Source organism: Mustela putorius, unplaced genomic scaffold, assembly GCF_011764305.1.
Source record: "Mustela putorius furo isolate JIRA1106 unplaced genomic scaffold, ASM1176430v1.1 tig00003845_pilon_pilon_pilon, whole genome shotgun sequence".
Taxonomy (NCBI): Eukaryota; Metazoa; Chordata; class Mammalia; order Carnivora; family Mustelidae; genus Mustela; species Mustela putorius.
In genome coordinates, this window is record NW_025421998.1 from 17,425,811 (window position 1) to 17,450,777 (window position 24,967).

The 24,967-nt window shown below is 41.2% G+C and overlaps 1 protein-coding gene across 3 annotated transcripts in view; it reads right to left on the reverse strand.

The window, feature by feature from the left end:
• HBP1 (HMG-box transcription factor 1) overlaps nt 1-24,967 on the reverse strand; it is a 29,366-nt gene that overhangs the window by 3,783 nt on the left and 616 nt on the right. For 2 of the 3 annotated variants that reach the window (XM_004739541.3, XM_013060144.2), the window contains exons 2-9: nt 17,248-17,431; nt 14,988-15,216; nt 11,628-11,766; nt 11,179-11,290; nt 10,971-11,083; nt 8,553-8,709; nt 7,695-7,839; nt 1,338-1,655 (exon numbers count right to left, since the gene is read on the reverse strand). In XM_004739541.3, coding sequence (XP_004739598.1) covers nt 1,338-1,655; nt 7,695-7,839; nt 8,553-8,709; nt 10,971-11,083; nt 11,179-11,290; nt 11,628-11,766; nt 14,988-15,216; nt 17,248-17,431 — 1,397 coding nt within the window. The remainder of the gene's footprint in view (nt 1-1,337; nt 1,656-7,694; nt 7,840-8,552; nt 8,710-10,970; nt 11,084-11,178; nt 11,291-11,627; nt 11,767-14,987; nt 15,217-17,247; nt 17,432-24,967) is intronic. The other variant, XM_045089661.1, reaches the window with a different exon arrangement.

Genomic DNA, 24,967 nt, shown 5'->3' on the forward strand with positions numbered 1-24,967 from the left:
GCTTGGCAGGAAGCCTGCTTCCCTTCCTCTCTCTCTCTGCCTGTCTCTCTGCCTACTTGTGATCTCTATCAAATAAATTTTTTTTAAAAAGTCTTAAAAAAATTAAGAAGTGCATTTGGTTTGAGATATTTTTTTTTAAATGTAAATCCTTAAAAATGTAGCTCATGAGAACAGACTGGTAACTGCCAGAGGCCAGGGGTGGGGTGTGCACGAAATAGGTGAAGGGAGTCAAAAGGTACAAACTTGAGCTGTGCAGTCAGCCAGCCATGGGGCCGTCAGGTGCGGAACAGCGGCTGCAGTCAGTACCGCTGTGCTGTGCATTTGAAAGGTGCGCAGAGGAGCTCCTAGAAGTTCTCCTTACAAGAGAGATCTGGAACCGTGGGGTGGCGGCTGTAACTAGCCGTCGTATGGCGAGGGTTTCACGACCTCTACAGACGCCGAATGGTGACGCTGATCTGAAACCATGACCACTCCCTGTCCCTCTGTGTAGCAGCTAAGCTCATGAGACGTTCAACCTCGAGTTCAAAACTCAGTTATTTTACGTGGATAATCATTTGGCTTTTCTCAGGATATCAAGGAAAACAGTAGCTTTGATTGTCAGGGAACTGGGGAAACTGGAAGAAGTAATTTAAATACAGGAAGAATTTAGGCTGGTGAGAGAGGGAGTGAGTAGAGGACGCTCACTAAGAGATCAGCTAAGCGTATAAACAGAGAGAGTGGAAAAGACTGGAGTCAATTTTATCCCTGGGTTCTGAGTTTCATCTTTGGCAGTTTATAATGATTTCTACATTTGTCCAAATTGCCACTGCCTGCCCATTCCGTTATGACACAGTTGTAATGACATCCTTGAGATCTGACACAAGAAACTGTTCTAGAAAGATGGAACAGTCAGCTGTTAGAACTGTGACTTCCAATAGGCAAACAACATTTAATATTATTTTAGAAGGCAGATCCTTAGGTAACCCAAATTCTCTCCAGGTATTATAAAATATTTACCCATGACCCTAAAAATTCCAAACTTTTTAAAGTCAACCTAAGAAAATGAATTCAATAATAAAAACTATTGGGGGAGGGGGGGCGCCTGGGTGGCTCAGTCAACTGAGCATCTGCCTTCGGCTCAGGTCGTGGTCCAGCGGTCCTGGGCTGGAGCCCCGCATCGGGCTCCCTGCTCTGCGGGGAGGCGGCTACTGCTTCTCCCTCTGCCCCTCTCTCATGCTAAGTCAAAAAAATCTTTAAATAGTAATAAAAGCTTTTGGAGGACAAGTTTACTTAACTACCCCAGTTCCTGTAAAACTGCACTGAGTGTTAATTATTAGAATCAGAAATACTCTTTTTACCTGTTATCTTTCCCTGGATACATCTGAGTATATTCAACTCTGTATTTTTTGGCAAAAAGCATGAAGGCATTCATTGGTCTTTTGCACTTGTTAGGAGAAGTGGCACTCACAGTCCCTGAGCTGTGGGTTTTGACAGCTTTAGCATACAAGGAATTGGAAGAGAGCTGTGATGATCCTGGTGAGCCACAGTTTTTACTGAGTCCAGATCTTGCAAAGTCTTGACCTCCAGGCCCTCCACAAGACAAAGATGCACGACGCTGACGAGCCATACTACTTAACACATAGACTGCAGAAGAATCCATAGGTGTGAAGTCATAGCTAAAAAAAATTTATTAACATGGTTTTAATTCAGTTTAATTGGTTTGTAAAAACATGATTAAAAAACAAAAACAAAACCCTTAACATCTGATTGGAAACGTAAATGTGTATGTTGCCCAACTCTAACCACCTCACCACTGATAGTTGCTTGTAAGCTGAAAGCTTGTATCTGCACGGACTAAAATTATTATTTTTTAAATCTACAGAGACTACAAAAGTTAAGAAAACTTCAAGCCCCCCACAAGAATGTTATAATCTGCACACTATCCATAGCAAGTACCTCCTCCAGATCCCACACAACCCACTTAATTACTGCTTAAATTCACTTTTTGACCAATTTGATAATCTGATTTCTTGGCCTACAGAAGTCTAAATAAAGCTAGAAAATTCAGATGGAGCAGCAGGCATGTACCAGGCCTGAGACTAGCTGCTAGACAAGGCAAAGTGTGGGGGAAGGACAGTCAAAAGTGGTTGAACACACTGGGGCGCCTGGGTGGCTCAGTCGGTTAAGCTTCTGCCTTCAGCTCGGGTCTCCTGGGATAGAGCCCCACACTGGGCTCTCTGCTCAGCAGGGAGCCTGCCTCCCTCTCTCTCTCTGCCTTGCCTCTCTGCCTACTTGTGATCTCTCTCTGTCAAATAAATAAAATCTTAAAAAATTTTTTTCAAAAAAAGCAGTTGAATACAGCTAAAGGAACTTAAAATTTTGTTTGTTTACATCAAGACAGTCATGTACACATCCATCACCCCTAAAGGCCATCCATCTAGAACACAGTTTAATAACTTAGAAGTGAGAACTTACACTCATCAGGCAGGTTCCGTATTTTGGCAGGTATATTCAGTTTATGTGAGCATGGAAACCAGCTATCCATATTCTCTCATTTTCCCAACAAGCTCACTTAGCGAGTATCCTTAGCCTCTCTTTAAATAAACAGGCCAAGAACGGAACAAGTACTATTTACCCCAAGGCCCCACACTACTAAATCCAGCCCCCAATCGGATCCTTCCACCTCCAAAGCCCTTAGATTTCCTCACCAAAACCACAGTGCTCCGCCTTGCCCCCAGGTGACCTCAAGGTGAACAAATGATAATCAGGTTCACTGAAAATACTACCTCAAAAGTAGAGCTAATGTAGACAAGACAACCTAAAGATTACACCTGTCCAAGATTTCTTTTGTTCCAAATGTGTTAACACCCACTGCTTATACCTCTTCTCTTAATAGAGAACTTTTTATTTCTAGGGTTGCCTGGGTGGTTCAGTCACTAAGTGTCTGCCTTCAGCTCAGAACATGATCCCAGGGTTCTGGGATCGAGACCCGCATCCAGCTCCCTGCTCCGCGGGAAGCCTGCTTCTCCCTCTCCCACTCCCCCTGCTTGTGTTCCCTCTCTGTGTCTCAGTCAAATAAATAAATAAAATTTAAAAAACAACTTTTATTCTAAATCTACTCTCCACACTCTTCCTGAAACAGAAATTCTGGGATCTATCACAACAGGTTGATATTAGCTCCAGGAATAGTAAGTATCTGCCTAAAGGTAAAGCAACAGGAGATCACGAATTATTCCAGAGACAGGGTCGGAGCGGGCGCAGCGCGTGAGGCCCACGCCATTCACTGTACACAATAAAAATGACTCCTACCAATTATCAACCACTCCTGTGGGGTTTTTTTAAGGTATCACATGAAATCAACATAAATATGACTCCAAAACCATCTGATCGATGTTTAGCAGTCAGGATTACATTAAGGAAACCATTTTTGCTATCCTCAAGCTCCTCCCATATATAATTGAGAAAAACAGCAAAATTAAAAAAGCATTATAAATGAACCTGACATGGAATTATTCATCTCCACCAAAAAAAGTATGATTACAATGTGAAATACCAAAAAAGATTTAACACAATTCTCAGGCAAGCTCATTAACTACTGAAATATGAAAACTCTACCATCTAGTGGTGCGAATGGAGCCTGCCCTGTTTCCATTATGGATACAACGTCCTTAGCCTGAAATACGTAATCACAGAATTCTGGATTTTGATGTCACAAAAGCATTAAAACGGGACCCAGACTGTCTAAAAGCAAGCCTCAAGGATCCGGACAATCCGGACAGCCCCAGGACAATCCGGACAGCCCCAGCCCGACAGCCGACAGCCGGACAGACAGCCCGACAGCCAGACAGACAGCCCGGACAGTGGGGGCGCGCCTCACCGCGGGGAGCCCCGCCCGCACTCTCCCTGCGGCCTCCATGCAACCCCCTGCGCGCCTGGCCAGCTGTCACTTGAGCAAGGAGATCCCCACAGCAGGAGTAGCTCTGTAAACCGCCAGTCTGAGCCACTCGCGGACTCGTCCCTCCACATGATCATTTCACAGCCGGTTTCACAGGCCGCAGTGAAATTCATCGACCGAGTCCCGCTTCCCCAGCGGAGCAGCGCGAAGCCGCGCAAAGCCGAGGTGCGGGCGCAGGTGGCCTGGCTCCGCAGCTCGGTCACGCGGGCCGCACACAGCCCTGGGGCCCACTCCTCCTCGGACGGGTAGCCAAGAGGCGGGCCCCGTCTTCCCAGACCTTCAGTCCCCATGCCCGGCACATACACCGGGCTCTCGAATATTTGACGACTGAGAAGGTAAATGCCATACAACGTAATAATGTAGGATTTTAACTGGGCTCAACCCCACCTCTTGCACTCACTAGCGGGGGGACTGGGCAGGCAGAGGGTCACAAACCCCACGCATCGCTCAGTTAACGTCTCTGAGAGGAACGTCCGCACAGAGCGTGCAGCTGTGCGGCCACCACAACAGCGTCCACGGAACTCAGCGGAGACCAGCGGAGACCAGCGCCCCGCAGGCACTCACTGGGGTGTCTACTGCTACTGCAGAAGGAACCTAGACTGGTAAACAGAGCACTAAACTCGGAGTCCTCGGATGACACAGACTTGAAACCTGGTTCTGAAACTAATGGCTGTTTTAGCTCCTTAATGGTGCCCCATCTCCACCCCCTGCAAAGGGAGATGTCATCTCACTGGGCGCGGATTACCTCAGGTGACATGTGTACAGCCCCAGGGGCACAGACGGGGCTCCTGATAAGTTTGTTAAATTCTATCACTGGAACAGAAATGCCAACTTCACAGAGTCAGAAGTGACTGAAAACTGCCTGATGCCAGAAGACCGGCCTCAATTCTGTGGCTCAAATGGGCTTCTCCAAATCATGCTCTCCGAAGCTTCCTTTCCACAAATGAACTGGAAGTTGTGTTTAAGAGCTCATCTGTGCTGACTTCTGGTCCTTACCAAGCTAAAATCTACTCAAATGTCCTTCTCTGTACAGCAGGACCTAAGAGCTGGCCCCAAAGCTCCAGATTCCCCGGAATTTACCCCGGGGCTCCCTCTCAGACATGGGTTTCTTCTTCCTGCCGTTCTTCCCCTTCTTGCCTTCCTTACACCAGGAAGCACCTCCCTTCACCCACGAAGTCAATCTAATCCACAGTGAGAATGTAAGCAACTTCATGCTTCCCAACTTTGTCATGGTTTCCCCTGGATCAAACTGCCCATTTTCCACTCCTTTATGAGGAGCAGAAGGGACAATGCTGCTTCACTCCACAACAAAACAAGACCAATGTCCAAGGTCATCTCAGGCGTGACTGCCACTCAGTGGGACCAAGTGATGGGAACCTACCATCTTGGCAAAGCAGGAATGAGTTAGCCTAGTGTTCCTTTTTGCTTAAAGGAGTTTTACAACATGGCTAGATAAAAAATATATAGAACTTTTATGTTATAAAGTGTACAAATAAATGTGTAAACCCACAAACTAATTAAGAAATAGAATATTTCTCTCACTAAAGTTCCACATTTGCCATCCCCCAGAGAAAAACCACTCTCCTGAACAGTTTATCATCCCCTTACTTTTTCAGTATGGTATTAAGAAAAAATTCATAAACACAATATATAAACAGGACAGCAGCATTAATCATGTTAATACGTCAACTGTATCAGCACGTAACATGTAAAAGTCTTGTTATGCAGCGAAGAGTTAACACAGGAGAGACTGCTCTCCCTTTCAAGGGCATCCGTGCAAGGCTGGCCCTCGACCAGCATCTGGACTTAGGATTTCAAGGAGCGTTCTCATCATTCCACAACTGGTAAGAGTGGCTCATCGTGCCTAAACTGCATGTACAAACAACATGGTTTGCCCTAAACACCTGCTTTCCTTTTGAAAGTCTGTAATCGGTACATGCAAGGCCGAGGCAGCCTAAGAGACCAGCTCCCGGCAAAGCCCTGGCGAGAGTGCCCAACAGCTTCCCAAGCTGACACCCTGGCCTACCTGCTGTTAGCACACGCTGCAGAGAGAGAGATGCACGCATGTGTGACTCCCCTGGGAGACAAGTCCTGGAAGCCTGGCTTCCTCCAGACTTCACCCCACGTGCCTTGCCTTTTTGTAATTTTGCTTTGTATCCCTTCACTGTAAGAAATCTTAGGCATGAGTGTGACTACAAACTAAATCCTATGAGTCACCCTCCCACATTGCTGAATCCCTAACTGTACAATGTATATTATACATACTGTGTAAAAATTATACAAATGTAATTAGATTTAAATTCTCTTAGATGTATTTCCACAGAACATCTGATTCCATAAAAACTGGAATGATAATGCATATTTCTGAGATTAATTTTAACATTATTTCTAAAAAACTGATTCATGTTTTACAATGTCTGGCTATGGCTCATTCTTCTTCCACCTATAATTCTGTCGTATGATTACATCACTATTTATGTATGTGTTCTGCAGCTGCTGAATCGCTGCAATGAACAACTAACTGCATTGTTTCCACGGTTTTGCTATCCTGAGCAACACAGCTATGATCTTACATCTCTCCTGGCGCATGTCTATGAGAATTTGCTTCTCTAGGGCACATGCACTTCTCTAGGTACAACTATTACAGATATTCAGTGTTATAAAATAAAGCCAAATTATCTTCCAAAGTTTCTGTGTCTCTAGAATATTCTCACCAAAATCTTAAGAATGTTTAGAGTATCAGATCTTCAAACTGTCTCGTTTCTCTATAATTTTTAGAACAGTATGTATGAAGAACATAATCAAATGGCATTTAGATTCTAATCTGCAGATGTTTACTGAGCATATAACCTGTGTCAGGGCCTGTGCTAGTTGCTTTTTTAAAACAATACCTCACATATCCTTTTGAAATAAAGGTATATTATTAACTATGTTTTATGTTAAAATGAATGAAATAAAACCTATAGGCCAGCAGGAATTCTGAATTCTCTACTTAATAATTATCTTAAAGAAAAAAATGAGTTTTAAAATCCCAGATACCTACACACACTTTCTCTGGTTAATCCCTAGGTGTAGGTAACTCACAACCCCAGCGTGCCCAGGCCTGAGCGGCATCCAGGGCCATGGGCCTTTCAGTGCTAAAACCAGAAAAGGTGCACACAAATTGAAGACAGCTGATCACATCAGCCTTCTTGAGTGTCAGGACACCTGCATACTTACTTTGTTCTCAGGAAAAATCACTTTCCTCTTTAAGATTTTCCAAATGTCAATTTTTCACTATTTTTACTATTTGTTCATTCATGCAACTAATGCCCTTGGTTGAAATGAATATTAAAAGAAACAGTTAAGAAAAGAAAACGATTAATTACAAAAAAAAACATTATTAGGAGACTTGTGGTCTGGTGAAAACAGCCGGCTAGATATAGCAATTTTTTATACATATAACTATTAGATCTATAACAATCAAAACACTCATCTCTATAGTTCTTGGTCACATAAAGTATGGTTTTTTTCCTAATCTAATATCAAATATTTTATGAACTCCCAGGTTTCCTATATGACTACTCTGTGAAAAGCTCCCCTTGAATTATTATTTTATACTACCTATTTTTTCATTTAATCATGTACATACTTCCTCTTAGTAGTCCTTTTAGAATTCTCAAATCTTTTAGGTTTAATCTCCTAAATATCTGACTTAGCAATCATTAAAGAGATTAAAGGTAAAAATTAACAGAAAAAAAAAGAATTAACCCAGTGTTACCTTTTAAATGTATCAAAAACACCTGAATCATCAAAATTAATGGCATCGGGGTGTCCAGGAGGTAGACATACATCACCAATATGAATTTCACAACATGGAATGCCATGCTGTACCACAGTCAAGCTTGGGTAAAACGATGACCAACCTAAAATTAAATCAAACAGCAGTTACATAAAGGATATAGATGGACAGAAGGGACCCTAATTATTTATTCTACAATATACCTATCACTTCCGAGCCTTAAAAATAAGTTATTAGTTAAGTCCCAGATTTTTAACATATCCTTTATATTTGCCAAAAAGCAAGTCCAAGTATTTTCTTCAAGCGATGCAAAAGCTCTCCAAAACTAGTTTAATTCAGCATTTTATTAATACACAGAATTCATCAATCGGCATTTCCAGCAATTTACAAGATAGTTAAGTGATAGATGATGATGACTGAGACCATGAAATATATTGCCTCTGAATTATCATTTTTAACATGGTGATGTTGTAACAGATCTCAGAAAAGTGACTCAGATATATAGCATATCTGGTAATCTTAAACCAAAATGCAATTACTGGAACACTCCATTCCCCAAACTATACCAAGATAACAGAGAGCTGCTTATATAGTGTGCTATGCGAGTCTAAGAGTTCCTACCCGTGGGAGGGACAGCCCGGCCTGACTCCTGCTAAAACGCATACACATCAGTAGGTATTATGATAAGGCACTTCCTAGGGTAGTTCTCTGAAGTTTGAAAGAAGTTCGCCCTTCAAGTTCTTTTCTTAATCATCAAAGAATTGTGACACAAGACATAGTTATAGATTTAAGAAGCTTTCTTTAAAAAGTTACTATAAATTCAAATTGAAGCCCTACCTTTATTTTTAACATAGAAAGGGTGGTCCAGCTTACACTCTACAGTAAGTAAGCCATCTTCCACTGTACCGGGATCAAAAGTCAACTTCAGTACAGACTCGCCAAATGATACACTTTCTTCATGTGATAACAACTTTAGACCATCAGAACCATAGCCCTGAAAATACATGCATAGAGTGAACAAACAGGCAAATTTTAATTCAACACACAGTGAAGTTCCTTACATGTAAGACTCTGTGGAAAAGGTCACAATAAACAAGACAGGATCCCTGCCTGTAGGTCCTCCCTTTCCACCCAGTGATGATGAAAGGCTCACCTATAGATCACTACCATGTAAAGCAGACTGGAATTAGCATTTTAAGTGAAGTGTAAATGATGCTAATGGACTTTAATGAAGGGAGGTATAAACTCCAAGAGAGACTAGGAAGAGCTTTCAGCTCCCACTGAAACTGGGATTTAAAGGAATGCAACCGAGAAGGTAGAAGAATGTGCCTCAATGCCAGGAACAGCTGAAACTGGTGACTGCTCTGGAGAGTGCTGAGTATTTGCTAGAAATATGGGCGAGTTCAAAGGTGAGGCAAAAAAGCCCAAGAAGGAGAGGCCAGTTAGTAAGGTGAGTTTTAAGGACTGGGGAAGTGCCCAAACCTTCCTTCGAGAGGGTACTGCAAGTCAATGAAAGTATTTTACTAACAACGGTCCACTTTAAGAAGATGATAAAGTCTGCAGAATAAAAGGTGCCTCTGGTATCCAATTTCTTTGAAGACAGGAGGAAAGAAACCCATTAGTCTTATTCGACAAGGGCTGCGGTGGTAGAACCAGGCTAAATTTAAATTCAACCAATATTTGAGCAGTGGGCACAAGCCAGGTGCTAGGTTCTGGAAACACATTAACTACACAGGATCCCTACCCTTAAATTCACAGAGAAACCAAGGAGACCGACAGGCCACCGGCAAGCTTTAGTACACAACCGTTCCTCCACTAGCGGGAGGAAGAAGTGACGGAGGAGGGAAGGGTAACTGCAAAGCATCTTTAGAGAAACAGAACTGATCCGCTAACTATGGATGGAGGAGAGAACAGTCAACTTCTTGGTTTTTAATCTACCAATCAAGAAGGTTAACAGTATGTTTAGAAGAAGGGAGGGAAAGGAGGCCAAGAAGAGGAAGAAAAAGGTGGGTCCAGTCTCCGTTATACTAATAAGTCAAGCAAAAAGGACTGGTTGATAGCCACATGCAGATGTCCAACATGCAGGGGAAGGCTACAGCCATATATTTGTAAAAAAAAAAAAATTTCAGAATCTTCTCATTCTTAGGGTTACGAGACATCCAAATGAATCCAGCCCCATTTTACAGATCAGGAAGCCAACACGCAGCAGACTTGATAGTCTGCCCAACACTGATCACACACAGCTGCTGAAGAATCAGAACCAGAGCTCAGGTCTATGTCCAACAACAGAGCGCCTTCCACAGGCCCACCAAGGAGCTGCTGCTGACCATATGGGCACAAAGGAAATGGTAAAGAAGTGCCAAGGGGCAGAACCTACTTTCACACTCAGCACCATGGGCGGAAAAGCCACCAGTCACAGAGACGATGACAGCAGGGACCCGAATTTGTGTGCCACGCTACACAAATCAAGAGAAGACGACTCACTGAGTCAAATGTTGCAAAGATGCCAAACAAAGCAAGCAGTCTCACTAGAAATCAGAATGAAGCTAGGAACCTTTGAGACAATTTGAGTAGAATGGCAGAGGCTGAAGTCAGACCAGACAATCTTGATTACAAGTGAAGAGCAGCAAGAGGGAAACCGGAAGGCAGCTGAGTCGGGACTATTTCTCTCTAGACTCAACAGTAAGTAACTGCAGGATCAAAACAGGAATTTTAAACAAGCACAGTTCACATGCCCAACTTCTCTGCCTATAGTAGAGATAGAGAATTTCGAGATTTCAAAAATTAAGATTTTAAAGATACCAATTGACATTTCTGACACCTGCCACCTACAGCTTTTGCTTATCAACTTAAAAAATGCCAGTATTTTATCAGATCACTTAGAAAGTAACTTAATATAATCAACTCTCAATTATCCATTTGGGAATTAACTCCTTTGTACCTTACCTAAGAAAAAGCCTTGGTTCATTTGTTCATTTTATTTTAAATGCCAGTTTAGTCTCCCCCAACATAGAACATACAAAAACAGCTAAGAAATATATCTTTTTCCCATCTAAGAAAGTATGATTACAAAGGTAAGCCTTAAGTCACTGTGGTGCTCCATCTGGCTGAGCCGTAACACAGAGTCACAAAACCTCTTCCTAAAATGTAAGATGTCACTTAGGCACGAAAGTAAACAGAGAATGCTCCTATAGATTAGTATTGAGCTTGGTTGCCTTCTGAAAGACTTGGAAGTTTTACGAATTTTAAATCCACCTTGTGAGTGCCCACTTGGAGATCCTCCTCATTATCACAGCCTTCGGATCTAGCAAAATCTTCAACATCCTGCCATTCCTTATTGCTTCCCTTATGAAAGCACAGTCGTGTGCCTGAAGTTTAAGTAAAAAAAAAAAAAAAAGAAAAAATTAGGTATGTGCCTAGCATGCTATACAAGTTAGCTATAAAAATTCAACCATTCTTTCACCTTTCAGAAAACAGTGCCAAGCAGTTGAAGGCCAGGAATTGCACCAGCCCAAATCATCATCATCAGAGAGGGAGGACATGCAGAAAATGCCAGATTCTGACTCACTATTTGCCTATGGAGAAAAACATCAGAAACTTTTTTATTTTGTAACATATTCTGTTAATATCTGTCTTTATCTCAAGGCTTCTGGCTCTCTCTCTCTCCTCCTGAATAAATAACTTAAACTGTAAACTTAGGGGAAAAAAACGCCTTTGAAAACTGAACTTTTTGGAAGTTTGGTTCAACATACGTTCCCACTGGTAACAAAAATAAAATGGAATCCCAATCGCTAGAACAGTGAGACAATTTCCCAGCTGTACGTGCTTCCTAAGTACTTCTGAGAAAAGGAAAGTTAACATATTTCAACTGTTGTGCAAACTTCGTAAGTTTATGCTCATGAACACACTCACCCTTTCGTGTCTGACTGGTGTTTCCTCCTTCCAGTGATGATGAGGGAAGGCTGGCTCGCTCTTAGAAGAGGACACGGGTGGAGGGCGTGCATAGGAATGTAAACTTTTGCTAGTAGCTATGATGTGTACAGGAGATGATCTAAAATAAGGAAGCAGTTTTAACCATAAAGCAGAGGTCCTTACAACAGATCTTTCTTTTTGATGAAAAGAACTTCATATTCCTAATACCAACTTACACATATAATAAGACACTTATGGAAAATACTAGTAAAGACTTCAAGATTTCACTTGGAGAACACTATTCCTTAACTTCTTACCCAAGCCTTCTTCACACATGCTAAATACCATTCTTTTTTCAAATTTAGCCATGTATTTTTAAATTCCAAATTATTTGTTCCTTTATTCAGACATCAGTAATTACGCACAAACATGCATACCCTCACTCATGAAGGCTCACGTACAGAGCTCCCTGTCCATTTCTCTCCTCTATTTTGACTCAGGGCATCTAAGCTGAATGGGACCAACATGGAACCCTCCACCTACCAACCACCTGTCACCGGGCAGAGGAAATGAACTACCTGAAGCTAAAACGTTTCAACTTATTATAGCAGAAAGCAGCTTATTTGCAACTTCTTGTAATGGACACTATTTCTTGTTTTCTGATACAAACATACGGAAAAGCATCTACTCACAAGGCTAGTTATTCTCCCCCAGGACCACCTTAGAAAAAGGCCAACCCTTCCCGGAAGGGGGAGCAGTAGGCAGCCTGCCCAGCCAGGGTTAGCGGCACCATGTGCTCAGCTCAGGAGTTCGGAGAGCAACAGGGAGGAAGACTGCAGGCTCTGGGAGAACAACCCACCCCCGAAGGGCCTACATCAGGACAGTTCTCGGAGGTGCCAAACAGGAAGGAATCTGGGCCGTAACAGAGCAAAGTATGTGCAAGTCTGTACTAACCCTCTTAGCTGGTTAAAGGGGGAGGGACATCTCACTTTCCAGGTGTTCCCTTACTCCCTGAGAAATTGTGTTAGCCCCACGATTTTTATGTTATCCTAACACTTTTTCATTACGCCTTTGCAGAAGTTACTTTTTGATAAGGGTCTATAAAACTATGCTTTCATGTTCATGTCCCTTCTTAAATAAAAACCCCTTAGGGGTGCCTGAGTGGCTCAGTAAGTTAAGCACCTGCTTTCAACTACAGGCATGATCCCTGGGTCCTGGGATGAAGTCCTACTTTGGACTCCCTGCTCCCTGCTTTTCCCTCTCCCTGCCGCTCCCCCTGCTTGTGCTGTCAAATAAAATCAAATCTTAAAAGAAAAAAAAACTCTCCAGTTCTGGATTTCAAAATACAAATACTATTTTTTATTTTAAGATTTTATTTATTTATTTAACAGAGAGAGAGCGAGCGAGCGCACAAGCAGGCAGACTGGCAGGCAGAGGGAGAGGGAGAAGCAGGCTCCCCGCTGAGCAGGGAACCCGATGCGGGGCTTGATCCCAGGACCCCAGGATCATGACCCGATCCGAAGGCAGCTGCTTAACCAATGGCCAGACTGCTAAATGTCCTTAAGTATATCTCTGCCTTCAGGACTAATAAAAGAAATTGGGGTTTATGAGTTCTTCTGTTGAACCATTTAAGGAGAAGTAACAAGGCAATGTTCTAAAATGTGTATGGCCTAAACATTCTGTAAAAATTAACATGCCATACGTGTCTGAAACACCCAACACAACTGGTCTCTTCATCCCTCTACCTATACAGGGGTAATGTAAATGGTACCTGTCCTTAACCCCTTGGTACTGTACAGTTACGGACTTCAGACATCCAAAGCTTACTAACACTGTTTAACACACTATAAGAAGCTGCATGAACAGCCGCTGACAGTGTGAGGAGGCAGGCCAGACAGCAGAGCGTGACTCTTGGTCTTGTTTCCCAGGAGGAAGGGAAGCACAGAAGATGTTGCAGAGAATAAGTTTTTATCTTTGGGGAACTACTCCTTCATGTTTTTATTTATATAGATTATCTTCTGAGAGGTTTACTCAACTTTCCGTGAGCTACACTATTAATTCTCTTAAGTTTGCTGTTAATAAATAAATAAATAAATAAATAAATAAACTAGGAAAAAGAAAGTCCAATAGGAAAGTCAGGGTTGGTTTGTTTGTTTTTCATTATAAACAAATTTTTAGCTTTTTGACTATTTTTCTTGGAAATTTCCCATGGAATTAAACTGAGAAATTTAGTTAACTAAATTTAATTTGTCCTAATGGAGACCAACATCCCACTGAACAGAGGAAAAACAAAATAATTTAATGGGTTGCAAGAAACCGAGGGTTTCACACATGAAAAGTTTATTTTTTAGCAAAGAATTACATTAAGTTAGAAGTACTACCAAAATTCAGTTATTCCTACATCCCCTCATATGGACTATCTAGTCTGTCTACCCACACAAGTACAAATCCACTTCTCTCTCCTACAAACTATCATATTTATCTAGGTATTTTCACATAGATAATTTTCTTTCTTTTTTTTTTAAGATTTTATTTATTTATTTGATAGAGAGTGAGTGAGAGAATGAGGGGAGAAGAAGAATCCTCATGGAGAAGGGAGCCCAATGCAGGACTTGATCCCGGGATTCCGGGATCGTGACCTGCACCAAAGGCAGTCGCTTAACCAACTGAGCCACCCAGGTGCCCCATCACATAGATAATTTTCTAATTTTAGGGATAATTAATGAAACATTACCCACTAACGTCTCTCTACGAATTTTAGTTCAAAGCTTCCATAATTTCATAGCACAAACAACTCATTTGCAGAAAATTTGGTCTGGGTATATGAAATAGTGGTGTTCACTAATGGCAGTCCACTTTTCTGAAGTTCTAGATTTAACATTAGCAATTATAGTTTTCACGAACAGGTAAGGTAACGTAAGGTTACATACACTGTGGAAGAAAATAAACCTAGATCAAAAGGAACCAAACTCAAGGTTGCTAAGACTTTAAAATAAAACATTTATTACAACTATGGTTTTTTAGACATAGTGTAATTTTCATTTCTATAAGCCTAAGTATCTAATAAAAGTATTTCTTGGTCTGGTTTATTTTTGGATGACTTTAATATACTTACAAATATTTCTGACTCTGCGGTTCTGGTCCCTTTTATCTACTTCTCAAAGTATGAAATCATGATGCCAGGTGAAAAAGCTCTGTAATCACTACAGAACAAAGAACCTAATTCGAATGACTTATAAATTCTAATTTCAGTAAACCATTCATTAGATGGTTAATAGCATTATTACTTTTAAAACTAGAAAAAAAATAGTTCTCTGTAATGACAAACATTTTCAGTAACAATATAGTCAGTGTTCCCACCTGTTGTAGAACGAGCACTGCATAAGTGGGCTCTGAGGGCTGGTGGCGATATTTGCTAATTCAGTCAGCCAATCCACCTCATTTTCACCGTAAGTATTTTCTGATATGTCTGAGGTATTTTGGTTCCAAGATGGTCTTGGATATTCTTGATGTGAAACATCTGAACTTAGCTGGTATATGGCAGATTGGGTAGGGTCACTCTGAACAGCCTGAAGTTCAGGGAGGTCATCTGCAAAGAAACACACTTAAAATTATAAAAAGAAAATTGCTAATGCAGGGAATAATGTTAAAAATTAAGCTGGAAGAGAAGTCCTTAAATGTAGCTAATTTATTTTGTGGGAAGTATTAAATTTGAAATGTTTTCTTGGATGAGGAAGTTTTGATCTAAAAAAAGGACACCTTCTACATTCAAGGGTCAACAGAGCCTGACAGAAAACAGACCAAACAAATGTAAATGTACTAATGAACTTGAATTACCATACCTCTTCCCAGACCAGAAAAAGTCTGTGTCTTCTGACTTTTTTTTTTTTTTATAGCTCACCTGGCATTAGTCCATAGGCCACCAGAGATGTTTTTAGGTTTACAAGTTAATGAGGAATAAGGCATTTTATGTACACACATGGGTTTACTCCCGTTCTTTATTACCCTGTTACGGAAGATTACTGCAATAATGAGAAAGATTTTTTAAAGATGAGATCAATAGGTCATATTATAAGTTTTAGGTACTACTTATTCAACTTAATCTATGCTGAATTATTTCTTTTGAGAAATTCTAAACTCAATGATAACTACTGGTTATGTTTTCTTAAGGGTGTGTTCCCAAGGCTCATGTACACACCATGGCTATGAACGCCAGCGAAGACTGAATTCTAAAAAACCTGTATTAAAAAAAAAGAAAAGGAGAGAAGAGAAAGCATCTTACAGGCCTTGAAAAAAACTTCATGAAACACACCTACAACAAACTGCTGATCCACTGCATCCCTTCAATATGTAAAACAGAAAATTCTTCTAGCCTTAGGAGTCCTGATCAGCTGTTACTATAAAGTACAGACACAGAATTCTTACTCAAGGCAGTTATCTCAGAACAGCCTATTGAAGCTGAAATGTCTTACTTATTAAGTATTAATTCAGGATATCCACTCAGTAAACAGAGTAGAAGCCACCCCCGTTTCACTGAGCAGCTGAAAAACATCACATTACGCAAACTCCACCCTGTAACTCTCGCACTGACCTAGCTATCCCCCTTTCCCCACTGCTGACAACCTTCTTGGACCAGCACTTCTTTAGTTACTGCATAGAAAGGGTTCATTTGTCTTTCGAGCTCAGGAAATTAACTGCTTTTAAACCCAAGCAATGAGGAGGGGTGCGAGTTTTTGTCACCCACTGGCCCCGACTTCCTGATTTCCTCTTGAAACTGGTGGGCTGGTGGACAAGCAACTACCCGAACAAATGGGCGCTCCGTGCTTAATGGCACCCACCACTCGGTGACTCACAGGGCCCAGCAACCCGTCAGCATTCAAGCAGGAAATGTCCCAAGAGCTGTAGTATCTCCAAATTCCCAAAGAGTGCAGCAGCACGTAGTCTCCTCTGTCCTATCCCTGGTAAAGGGAAGATGATCACAGCCTCTCGGGGGTTTGCAAACATTTCAGCAAGCCCGGCATTAAATGCAGACAGAGCCAAGCTGAAAAGCAGGGCCACAAGCCCAGGTCACTCAATGGGTGCTGACTCTTCAATACCAACCTCCTAGCAGTACAATTCCAAGTCCTACCTGCGCAAACCTACACACTTCTACCGGCCACACATCCCAAGGGCAGCTTGGCGGCACTGATGACCATAAATGACAGATCCTCCAGTTTCAAGGGTCCGCTGTAAGGGTCCGCTGTAACGGTCCGCTGTAACCTGCCCATCGCAGCCACAAACCAGCCACAAGGTGGCCGAGCACAATGTACTGAGCTCACCAACAGGTCTCAAAAATCACAGGAGCCACAGGCAGGATTTTCCGGAGGTGTTTAATGGCCCGACCTTTACTCAGGACAGTGGCTTACTTTGATAATTTGTAAATGAGTTTCGATTATGACCATAAATAGCCCAAAGTTATGTTAGTTTTAAGTAATATCTTATAAGCAGTAACAGTGGAATGCTGAAAACTCCTAAGGTACAAAAACTTCACATACTTTGAAGCGGTTTAAGGTAGGTGGAGAAGTGGACCAAACATAGAATATGAATCTCAGACTCCTAAAAAACTTTTAATTTTGTTTACCAAGCTCCATGTGCTCGTCGCAGGAGTTGTATCCAGGCGAGGAGGGCAAGTTTTCATTACACTGCAGCAACTCCAATGAGTCGTTCATGCCTGAAGCGCGCTTGTCCATCACCAGCAGGAGTTTCTGTACTGCATTAGGCATCTGATTTGTCTTCACTTCCCACACCATGTTATGGTGCTCCGACTTCAAATAAAAATAATAAAGAAAAAATGTCAAGTCGTGTGACCTGGAGATTATAGAGGTATCAAATCTGTCAGAGACTCATAATGTTACATCTTAATCATGTATTACCATCTGTATCCCCCTCAAATCCTTTAGAGCAGGCAGACTCCCTGACTCCCAGACTCCGACCATGTAGTCAGCACTAAATTATACCCAAATCCAAAAGGATTCGTATCTTAAATTTATAATACTCTTTTCTTTAAGGTGCCTCGTTAGTACAGTAGGTAGCATGTCAGTCTCACAGTATTTTCTTTAATAGAATAATAGCACTATTATATATACTTTTATTTCTTTAAGAAACTCTGAGACCCAAATAGAGAGACCAAGAAAACCATTTTCTCAACTTGTATCTTCAAATTTCAAAGAAAATTAACAAACTAAAAAAAAGGAGAAGAAAATTAACAAACTTGCCTCAGTTAAATTTTTTAAAAAACTGAAGAAATATTCTATTTTTTTCACTTTTAAAGATTCTATTTCAATTTCTCTGTTTACCAACTGTGTTATTTTGTTCTCTTATCTGAAAGTAAAGTTTAACATACTTAAAATAACATTAAGAGTTTTTTTAAAATGGCCATATAGTACACTTCTCAAAAATAAAAAAAAATGCCACGTTTTCTTTATGAGTTTGGTACCTAGCCATCATAAAAAGGTACCTGTCCTTATTATTTCTAAAATGAGTAATAATCATATGAAATTTAAACAAATAGTAAATCTATACTCATCTTAAGCCTATAAAGCTATCACAAGGAAGAAAACAACATAGATTTTTATACCTACATAATTTCTAGCAAAGTCTACCAACTAAATTTTGTTGGAAAAGTAAAATGTGTTTATACCATTTACACTCTGCCTTTGGACAATGATCGAATTGGTTATTTAACTGGGCTGACAGCAGCAGGAATATTTCCTGATTTCTCAGACTTTATTCCAAAGCTCATTTTAAAAAAAAAAGTACTAATACACACAAGAAAACTAACAAGACATAGTTTTACCCCAAAATAAAACAATAAAATATACTGCACTTTAAAGTCACTAGAAGGGGTGCCTGGGTGGCTCAGTGGGTTAAAGTCTCTGCCTTCGGCTCAGGTCATGATCCCAGGGTCCTGGGATCGAGCCCCGCATCTGGCTCTCTGCTCCGTGGAGAGCCTGCTTCCTCCTGTCTCTCTGCCTGTCTCTCTGCCTACTTGTCATCTCTATCAAATAAATAAATAAAATCTTTAAAAAAAAAAATAATAAAGTCACTAGAAGTCTAGTACTCTTGCCTCTGGTGATCAAAAATGCAGTGAAAAGATGTTAACTGCTCAGTATTTATATCAGAACTTTCTAAGCCATGACATAATCACCAACAAACACTGGCAACACTGACAAATTTTTTTCTCCAAAGGCTTTTTCATGATCTTTTTATTATGAAATATGTTTTCCTAACTGTAAAATACATAATCACTGTGGGGGGAAAAAATGGAAAAAAAGAACTTTTTTAATAAAGAAAGAATTACTTTTTTAAAAGAGATTTATTTATTTATTTTAGAGAGACAGAGAAAGGCGGCTTCTCTGGGTGGGGAGAGGGGAAGGAGCAGAGGGAAAGAATCTCAAGCAGATTCCCTCCCTAGTGCGAAGCCCTATAGGGAGCTGATGTCAGGATCCTGAGATCATGACCTGAACCAAAATCAAGTGTCAGAGGCTTAACGGACTGAGCCACCCAGATACCCCAGGAATGATGACTTCTAATCCCACCAACCAGATTTAGATACTGTTACCATTTTGGTATACTGTTTTACAATCCAATATCTTTTTCATGCAGACACCTACAATCATGTATTTTCCTCCATACTTTGTATTATACATAATTGATATCTTTTTCCTTAGCGTAAGTTCTTAAGCATTTTCCTATGTCACTAATTTTTTTTACAGATTGATTTTACATCGTTCCATAATATACCAAAATTTCCTTATCTCTCCTACTGCTGAACACACTATCCCCAGATTTTTCACTCTTCTAAATGTATGAATTTTCAAAAAAAAATATCTGCTTATATCAGATTATTTCAGATTTCTGGAAACACATTAGTTGGTGAATGGCAATTAAACATCTTATGGTTCCCAATGCATGCAGCTAAACTGCCTGTTGCCTTACTTTATTTCTAACATTCTACTTCTGGTTCTCTCTGCCTACACCCCTCAAAAATGACCCACATCCTAGCCACTGTTTTAAGAGTCTTACTCAATACTGACAAAGATGTTCTATGAAGTAGTGAAAAGGGCACTGGGTCAGATGTAAGGAGTCATGAGTTTTGATTCCAGCTTGACCACTTACTAAATATCTGATCTAAGTGACTGAGCTTCTCACTGACTCAGTTATCTTCATCTATGAAACAGTTGCTCTACTTTCCTCCTAGAGGGGTTGTGAGGATAAACTGAGACACAGTGAGTCAAAGAAATGTAAAATGACTTCTTTACAAAATGTTTTATCCCTCGACTGACGCAGGGCAACCTTCCACGTACTCTGGGTACTTAATATCCTAAATAGAACAGTTACTGAAAACAGTTAATGACAGGAGACCAGAGAGCTCGTTTATTCAGCTTCAGCAATTTCCTCCCTCAGAAATATGACAAGTTATCCAACACATCTCAATAAAAGTCACCGGTCATGCCATTACTTCAGGCAAGTAACAGTTCATCTAGAAGATGTCCAAGGCGTTTGCAAGAAATGGACATTTTTTCAGTTCAGTACAATTTATTATCTACTAATTAATCACAGTCTTACTATATGGTTAATAGCAAATCTGCAGGAGTATAACAAGTAATCTCCTGCAAAACTGGTAGCAACAGGAGATGTGCTAACGCGAACTGATTTCTCAAGCAGAACTGGCCAAATCATTATTCTGAACCTCCACTTCACAATGCAAAAATCAAGCACACTTTAGCTAGATCAGTGATTCTCAAGCACGGGATTATGTGTGGTTCAAACAAAATGATGCCTAGGCCCCACCTCCAGAGAATATGATTTCTTTGGTCTGGGGTACCACCCTGTGAGCTGTTTTTTATTTATTTCATTTTAAAAGAATACCAGGTGCACTGTGAGAACAAGTGAGCTAAAAATGATTACTAAATTCATTTTTATTTAAATATACATATTCACTTATTTAATACACATTATATACAAGACACTAAACTAACTGCAATGTTGGACCTCAATGATGAACAATTTGTCTTCAATCTCAAGGAATCTACACTTTAGTGGAAACATATAAGCAAATTATCACGGTTCTACACAGCAGGGCTTGGCCACAAATGGGTAAAAAGGAAGGAAGAAAAGCCTTCCAATGACAGAAACTCACATGAGCAAACTTGAAGAGTCTGCAAAATAATGGATAAAATAAAAACAACACAGAATCCAGTATCACTAGAAGGGAAGCTGGCCTTGTGTGTCTTGTGGTCATGGATATGAAGGCTGGAAAGGTAGACTGCGCCAGCATCTTCAATCCTAGTTTACGAAAACTGGTTTCTTTGTTTTTGGTACACAAGAGTAAGGGCTCTGAAATTAGGCTGAGTTTATAATCAGATTTACTACTTATTAGCTATGTGTACTGGACAATCTACTCAAAATCTTTTTGCCTTGTTTGTAAAACGGAAATAAAAAAACACCTACATAGGTTGTTGTAAAGAAAGACTCAGTGATCTAACAAATGTAAAAAGCTTACAGTAGTACCTAACACAGAGCAAGCCCTCAATGCAGAGTGGCTACTATTTTTATTAGCAATTATCAGACAAAGGGGAACACTGAAGATTTCTGAACAGAGGTCTGACGTGATCTGAACTATAAACATTTTCTTTGAGCCTATAAAACAAATCATACTGAAACATGGTATAAGTATGCAGAAACATCGATAACTCATATTTAAGGGAAAATACACTAAAAACAGTGTATTCTCATTTCCAATTCGCCAGCCACCGGCTCCCAGCTTCCTTTGCAAGAGTTCTTATAAAAGAAAATTGGTAGTATCAATGCAGATTCCCTATTGAGCAATGCCCAAGACATGAGAGGAACTAGTCATTCTGAGTTCTTTGAACAGCAAGTATTCCCAGTTTGGACAGCAGGTTTGAAGTCTTTTCATGGAAAATATTCCAACATCTTAAGTAAACACAACACAATTTAACCTTTCTTAGCGACTCAACTACTTATGAACATCTGTTGTACTATGCTTCACGAGATGTGATCTGCAAAAGCCAGCCAGTGACAATCTTAAACTTGACCATTTTCTCTTGCTTATGAAGTTCAGAGGTCACAATGTACCTATGTATCTCCTCAGCGCCACCCTTCAGTGTACAAAACAGAGGCGCTCCAGAATCCACGAAAGCAGAGTTGCAACTCTTCTTATCCTCCCCTTTCCTCTGCAGAACTTTTTGGCCTTCTCCATTTTCCAACTAGATTTTCTCTTCCCCCATCAGTGGGTCTTGCACTGTCCCCGCTCACCATTTACAGTACACTAACGTCTCCGCAACTTCTGTCGGTTCTTCAGTCCCTTGTTCTCGTGATCTACCAACATCCCCTCACAATATTCTTATAAGAAGCTGGGGAAAAAAACATTTCAGTTTCAAAACAGAGCTACTGCCTACTAACAAAATACTCACCAAGTATTTGTTGAATTTGAACTCTATGTGTGTGCTCCTCTCACTGCTCAAGGCTATCAAACTGTGATCTTGAGATAATGCCAAAGTGCTTCAGCAAACCTAGTGCACAGTAAACAGGAGTCTAGACCTAAGTCTAAAGACTGGAGGTTCCCTCCCGCTTGCCATGGAATGTGAGGCAGGCCACTTAACCTCAGCCTCATAGCACCTGCACTTACTTCAATGGGCTATTGGGAAAATTCAGTAAAATAAATGAAAACAAAATTCAAATCCCTAGGGGCGCCTGGGTGGCTCAGTGGGTTGGGCCGCTGCCTTCGGCTCGGGTCATGATCTCAGGGTCCTGGGATCGAGTCCCGCATCGGGCTCTCTGCTCAGCAGGGAGCCTGCTTCCCTCTCTCTCTCTCTGCCTGCCTCTCCATCTACTTGTGATTTCTGTCAAATAAATAAATAAAATCTTAAAAAAAAAAAATTCAAATCCCTAAATGAATGTAAATTTTTTTGTCTCAGACTTTTCTGTCAAACTCTTTGAGGGAAGCAAGACCTCTGATACGGTAATAAAAAAATACCAAAAGGGTCCGTACTCAAAAATTCTCCCCCACATACATTACGCCAATTAGACATTCATTTTCATAAACAAGTTTCTCTTTCAAATATCTCCTGGTAGAGCTAACCCTATTGTTCATTCATGCTTTTGCATACAGCTTTGGTATTACAGGATTTGACATAGCTTGCCCTGTACTGTGGCTAACTCTGCAACTACACCAGGGATTCTCAAAAGGGAAGAGTAAAATTTTCCAGCAAGCTATGCTTTGAAATGGCATCTCTAGCATTACAAATTTTTATTGGGTTGACATGGGAAGTTTGTATTGCTTTTGTTTGCAAACTGTTGTAAATATCTAACATATCTTACAGAGGTGGAGAGGACCGGAAATAGCTAAATCTCCATGAATGGACAAGTAGGAAATTAGGTTTTACTAACTGCCTACCTCCTGTGTACAGAGCATTTGACTTCCTTTAATTCCATAAAAACCTCAAAACAGCTCTGTGAGCAGTCACTCTTATGGATGAGGAAAACAGCAATGACAACTGAATGTGACCATTTTCTTCTTGAAAAGAGCCAAAAGGCATAGACAAGAGAGGCGAGACTCCCATTTACAAGTGCCCATTGGTCCCTAAATCCTTAGCTTTCCATCCTCAAGGATATCATGGAAAGGATTTCTTTATGTCCTCCCCTAATCCCAAAAGACTTTTTTACCAAGCTCAAATTGTTGGGTGTGTGTGTGTGTGTGTGTGTGACAGAGGTCATGCTCAATTAATTTAGATCTCTGACATGAGAGATCGCTTCTCGGCCTTTTGGCTAAGATCAAGTGTAGATCTCTGACATGAGAAATTGAGATATTTAGATTATAGTGGTCGCCCCTTATCCAAGGTTTCCCTCTCAGTGGATTCAGTTACCCAAGGTCAACCCAGTCTGGAAACAGTTAATTCTCCTGCTGACCTAAAGTCAGAAGGTCAACAGCAGCCAAACTAAGTCACAATGCCTAGGTCATTCACCTCACTTCATCTCACCACATAGGCATTTTATCAGCTGATGTAATCACAAGGGTGAGTACAGGAGAATAAGGTATTCTGAGAAAGACCACATTCACACAACTTTTATTACAGGATATTGTTCTATTTTATTACTAATTATTAATATCTAATTTCTAAATATCATAAGAAAAACATAGCATACAAAGGGTTCCATACTATGCCTGGTTTCAGGCATCCACAGGACTGGGAACAGATCCTCCACATGTAAAGAGTGATAAACTAGTGTAGCTTCATCAAGGGAACTCAACAGAGGACCCTAACACCCTTGTTAGCAAGCTAAAACAAAAGACAAAAGCGGGGGAGGGGGGGGGGAGCAAAGACCGAAATGCTAGGAATACATTACAATGTAGATTATACATTATAGTTAAACATGTATTCACAGATGTCAAAATTATTTCAATTTTTAAAAGACACCATGTAGATTATACATTATAGTTAAACATGTATTCACAGATGTCAAAATTATTTCAATTTTTAAAAGGTAATAACTTTAATTCAAAACTAAGGTTGGGAGTCATCTGTTACCGCTGGTTAGAGGTAAATAAATCTACAGCACTTGGTCGGGAATTGTTGGTAGGACTTCCTAGTATACACAGCTCCCTATTACCCTCCTCCCGTCTTATAGCGGCAGCCTGAGCTGAAGACTGGATGAAGTACAGCCTTGTACAGCCTTGTTGGCAGTACTCCTTTTAAAAACGATTCTTGAAGACTGCTGAAGAACGAACTCTAGGTAATGAAGCACGCGCGGCAGCGAGTGAAATCCCCCAGACACCGTGCAGCGCTTAAGGAAGGTACAAAAACCGGGCCCCCACGGTCGACTTCGCCTGGATTCTTTTTTGTTTTAATCTGCCTGCGGCAGCAGCATAGATTGGAAGGCGGAGACTGGAAACGCCTGCCAAGCTAGGGCTCTCGGTCACAGAGGCTGCGCCTCCCGGTTCAAGCCAAGTCCATCCCCCACCCTCTTTCGCCATTCATCGCCTTCCCCTCCCCTCCCCCCATCATGTGACCGCAGCCTGGACTCCAGGCTTGTTTTTCCCCTCGGCTCAGCAGCACCGCGCAGGCGCCTCGGAGCCCATTCATTCGAAATGCGTAACAATGAGCCCCGGGGCCCAGCAGCTCCGCGAGCTTCCCAGCTCGGCCCCAGCCCCTCTCGGCTCCCAGAGGAGGCGGCGCCTCACTGGGGTCCCCCAACCCCGGCCGACAGCCCACCCGAGGCCAATCTCCGACCCTCCGCCCACACACGCGAAGTTGAAGTCAAACTTTCCTGGGCAGCCC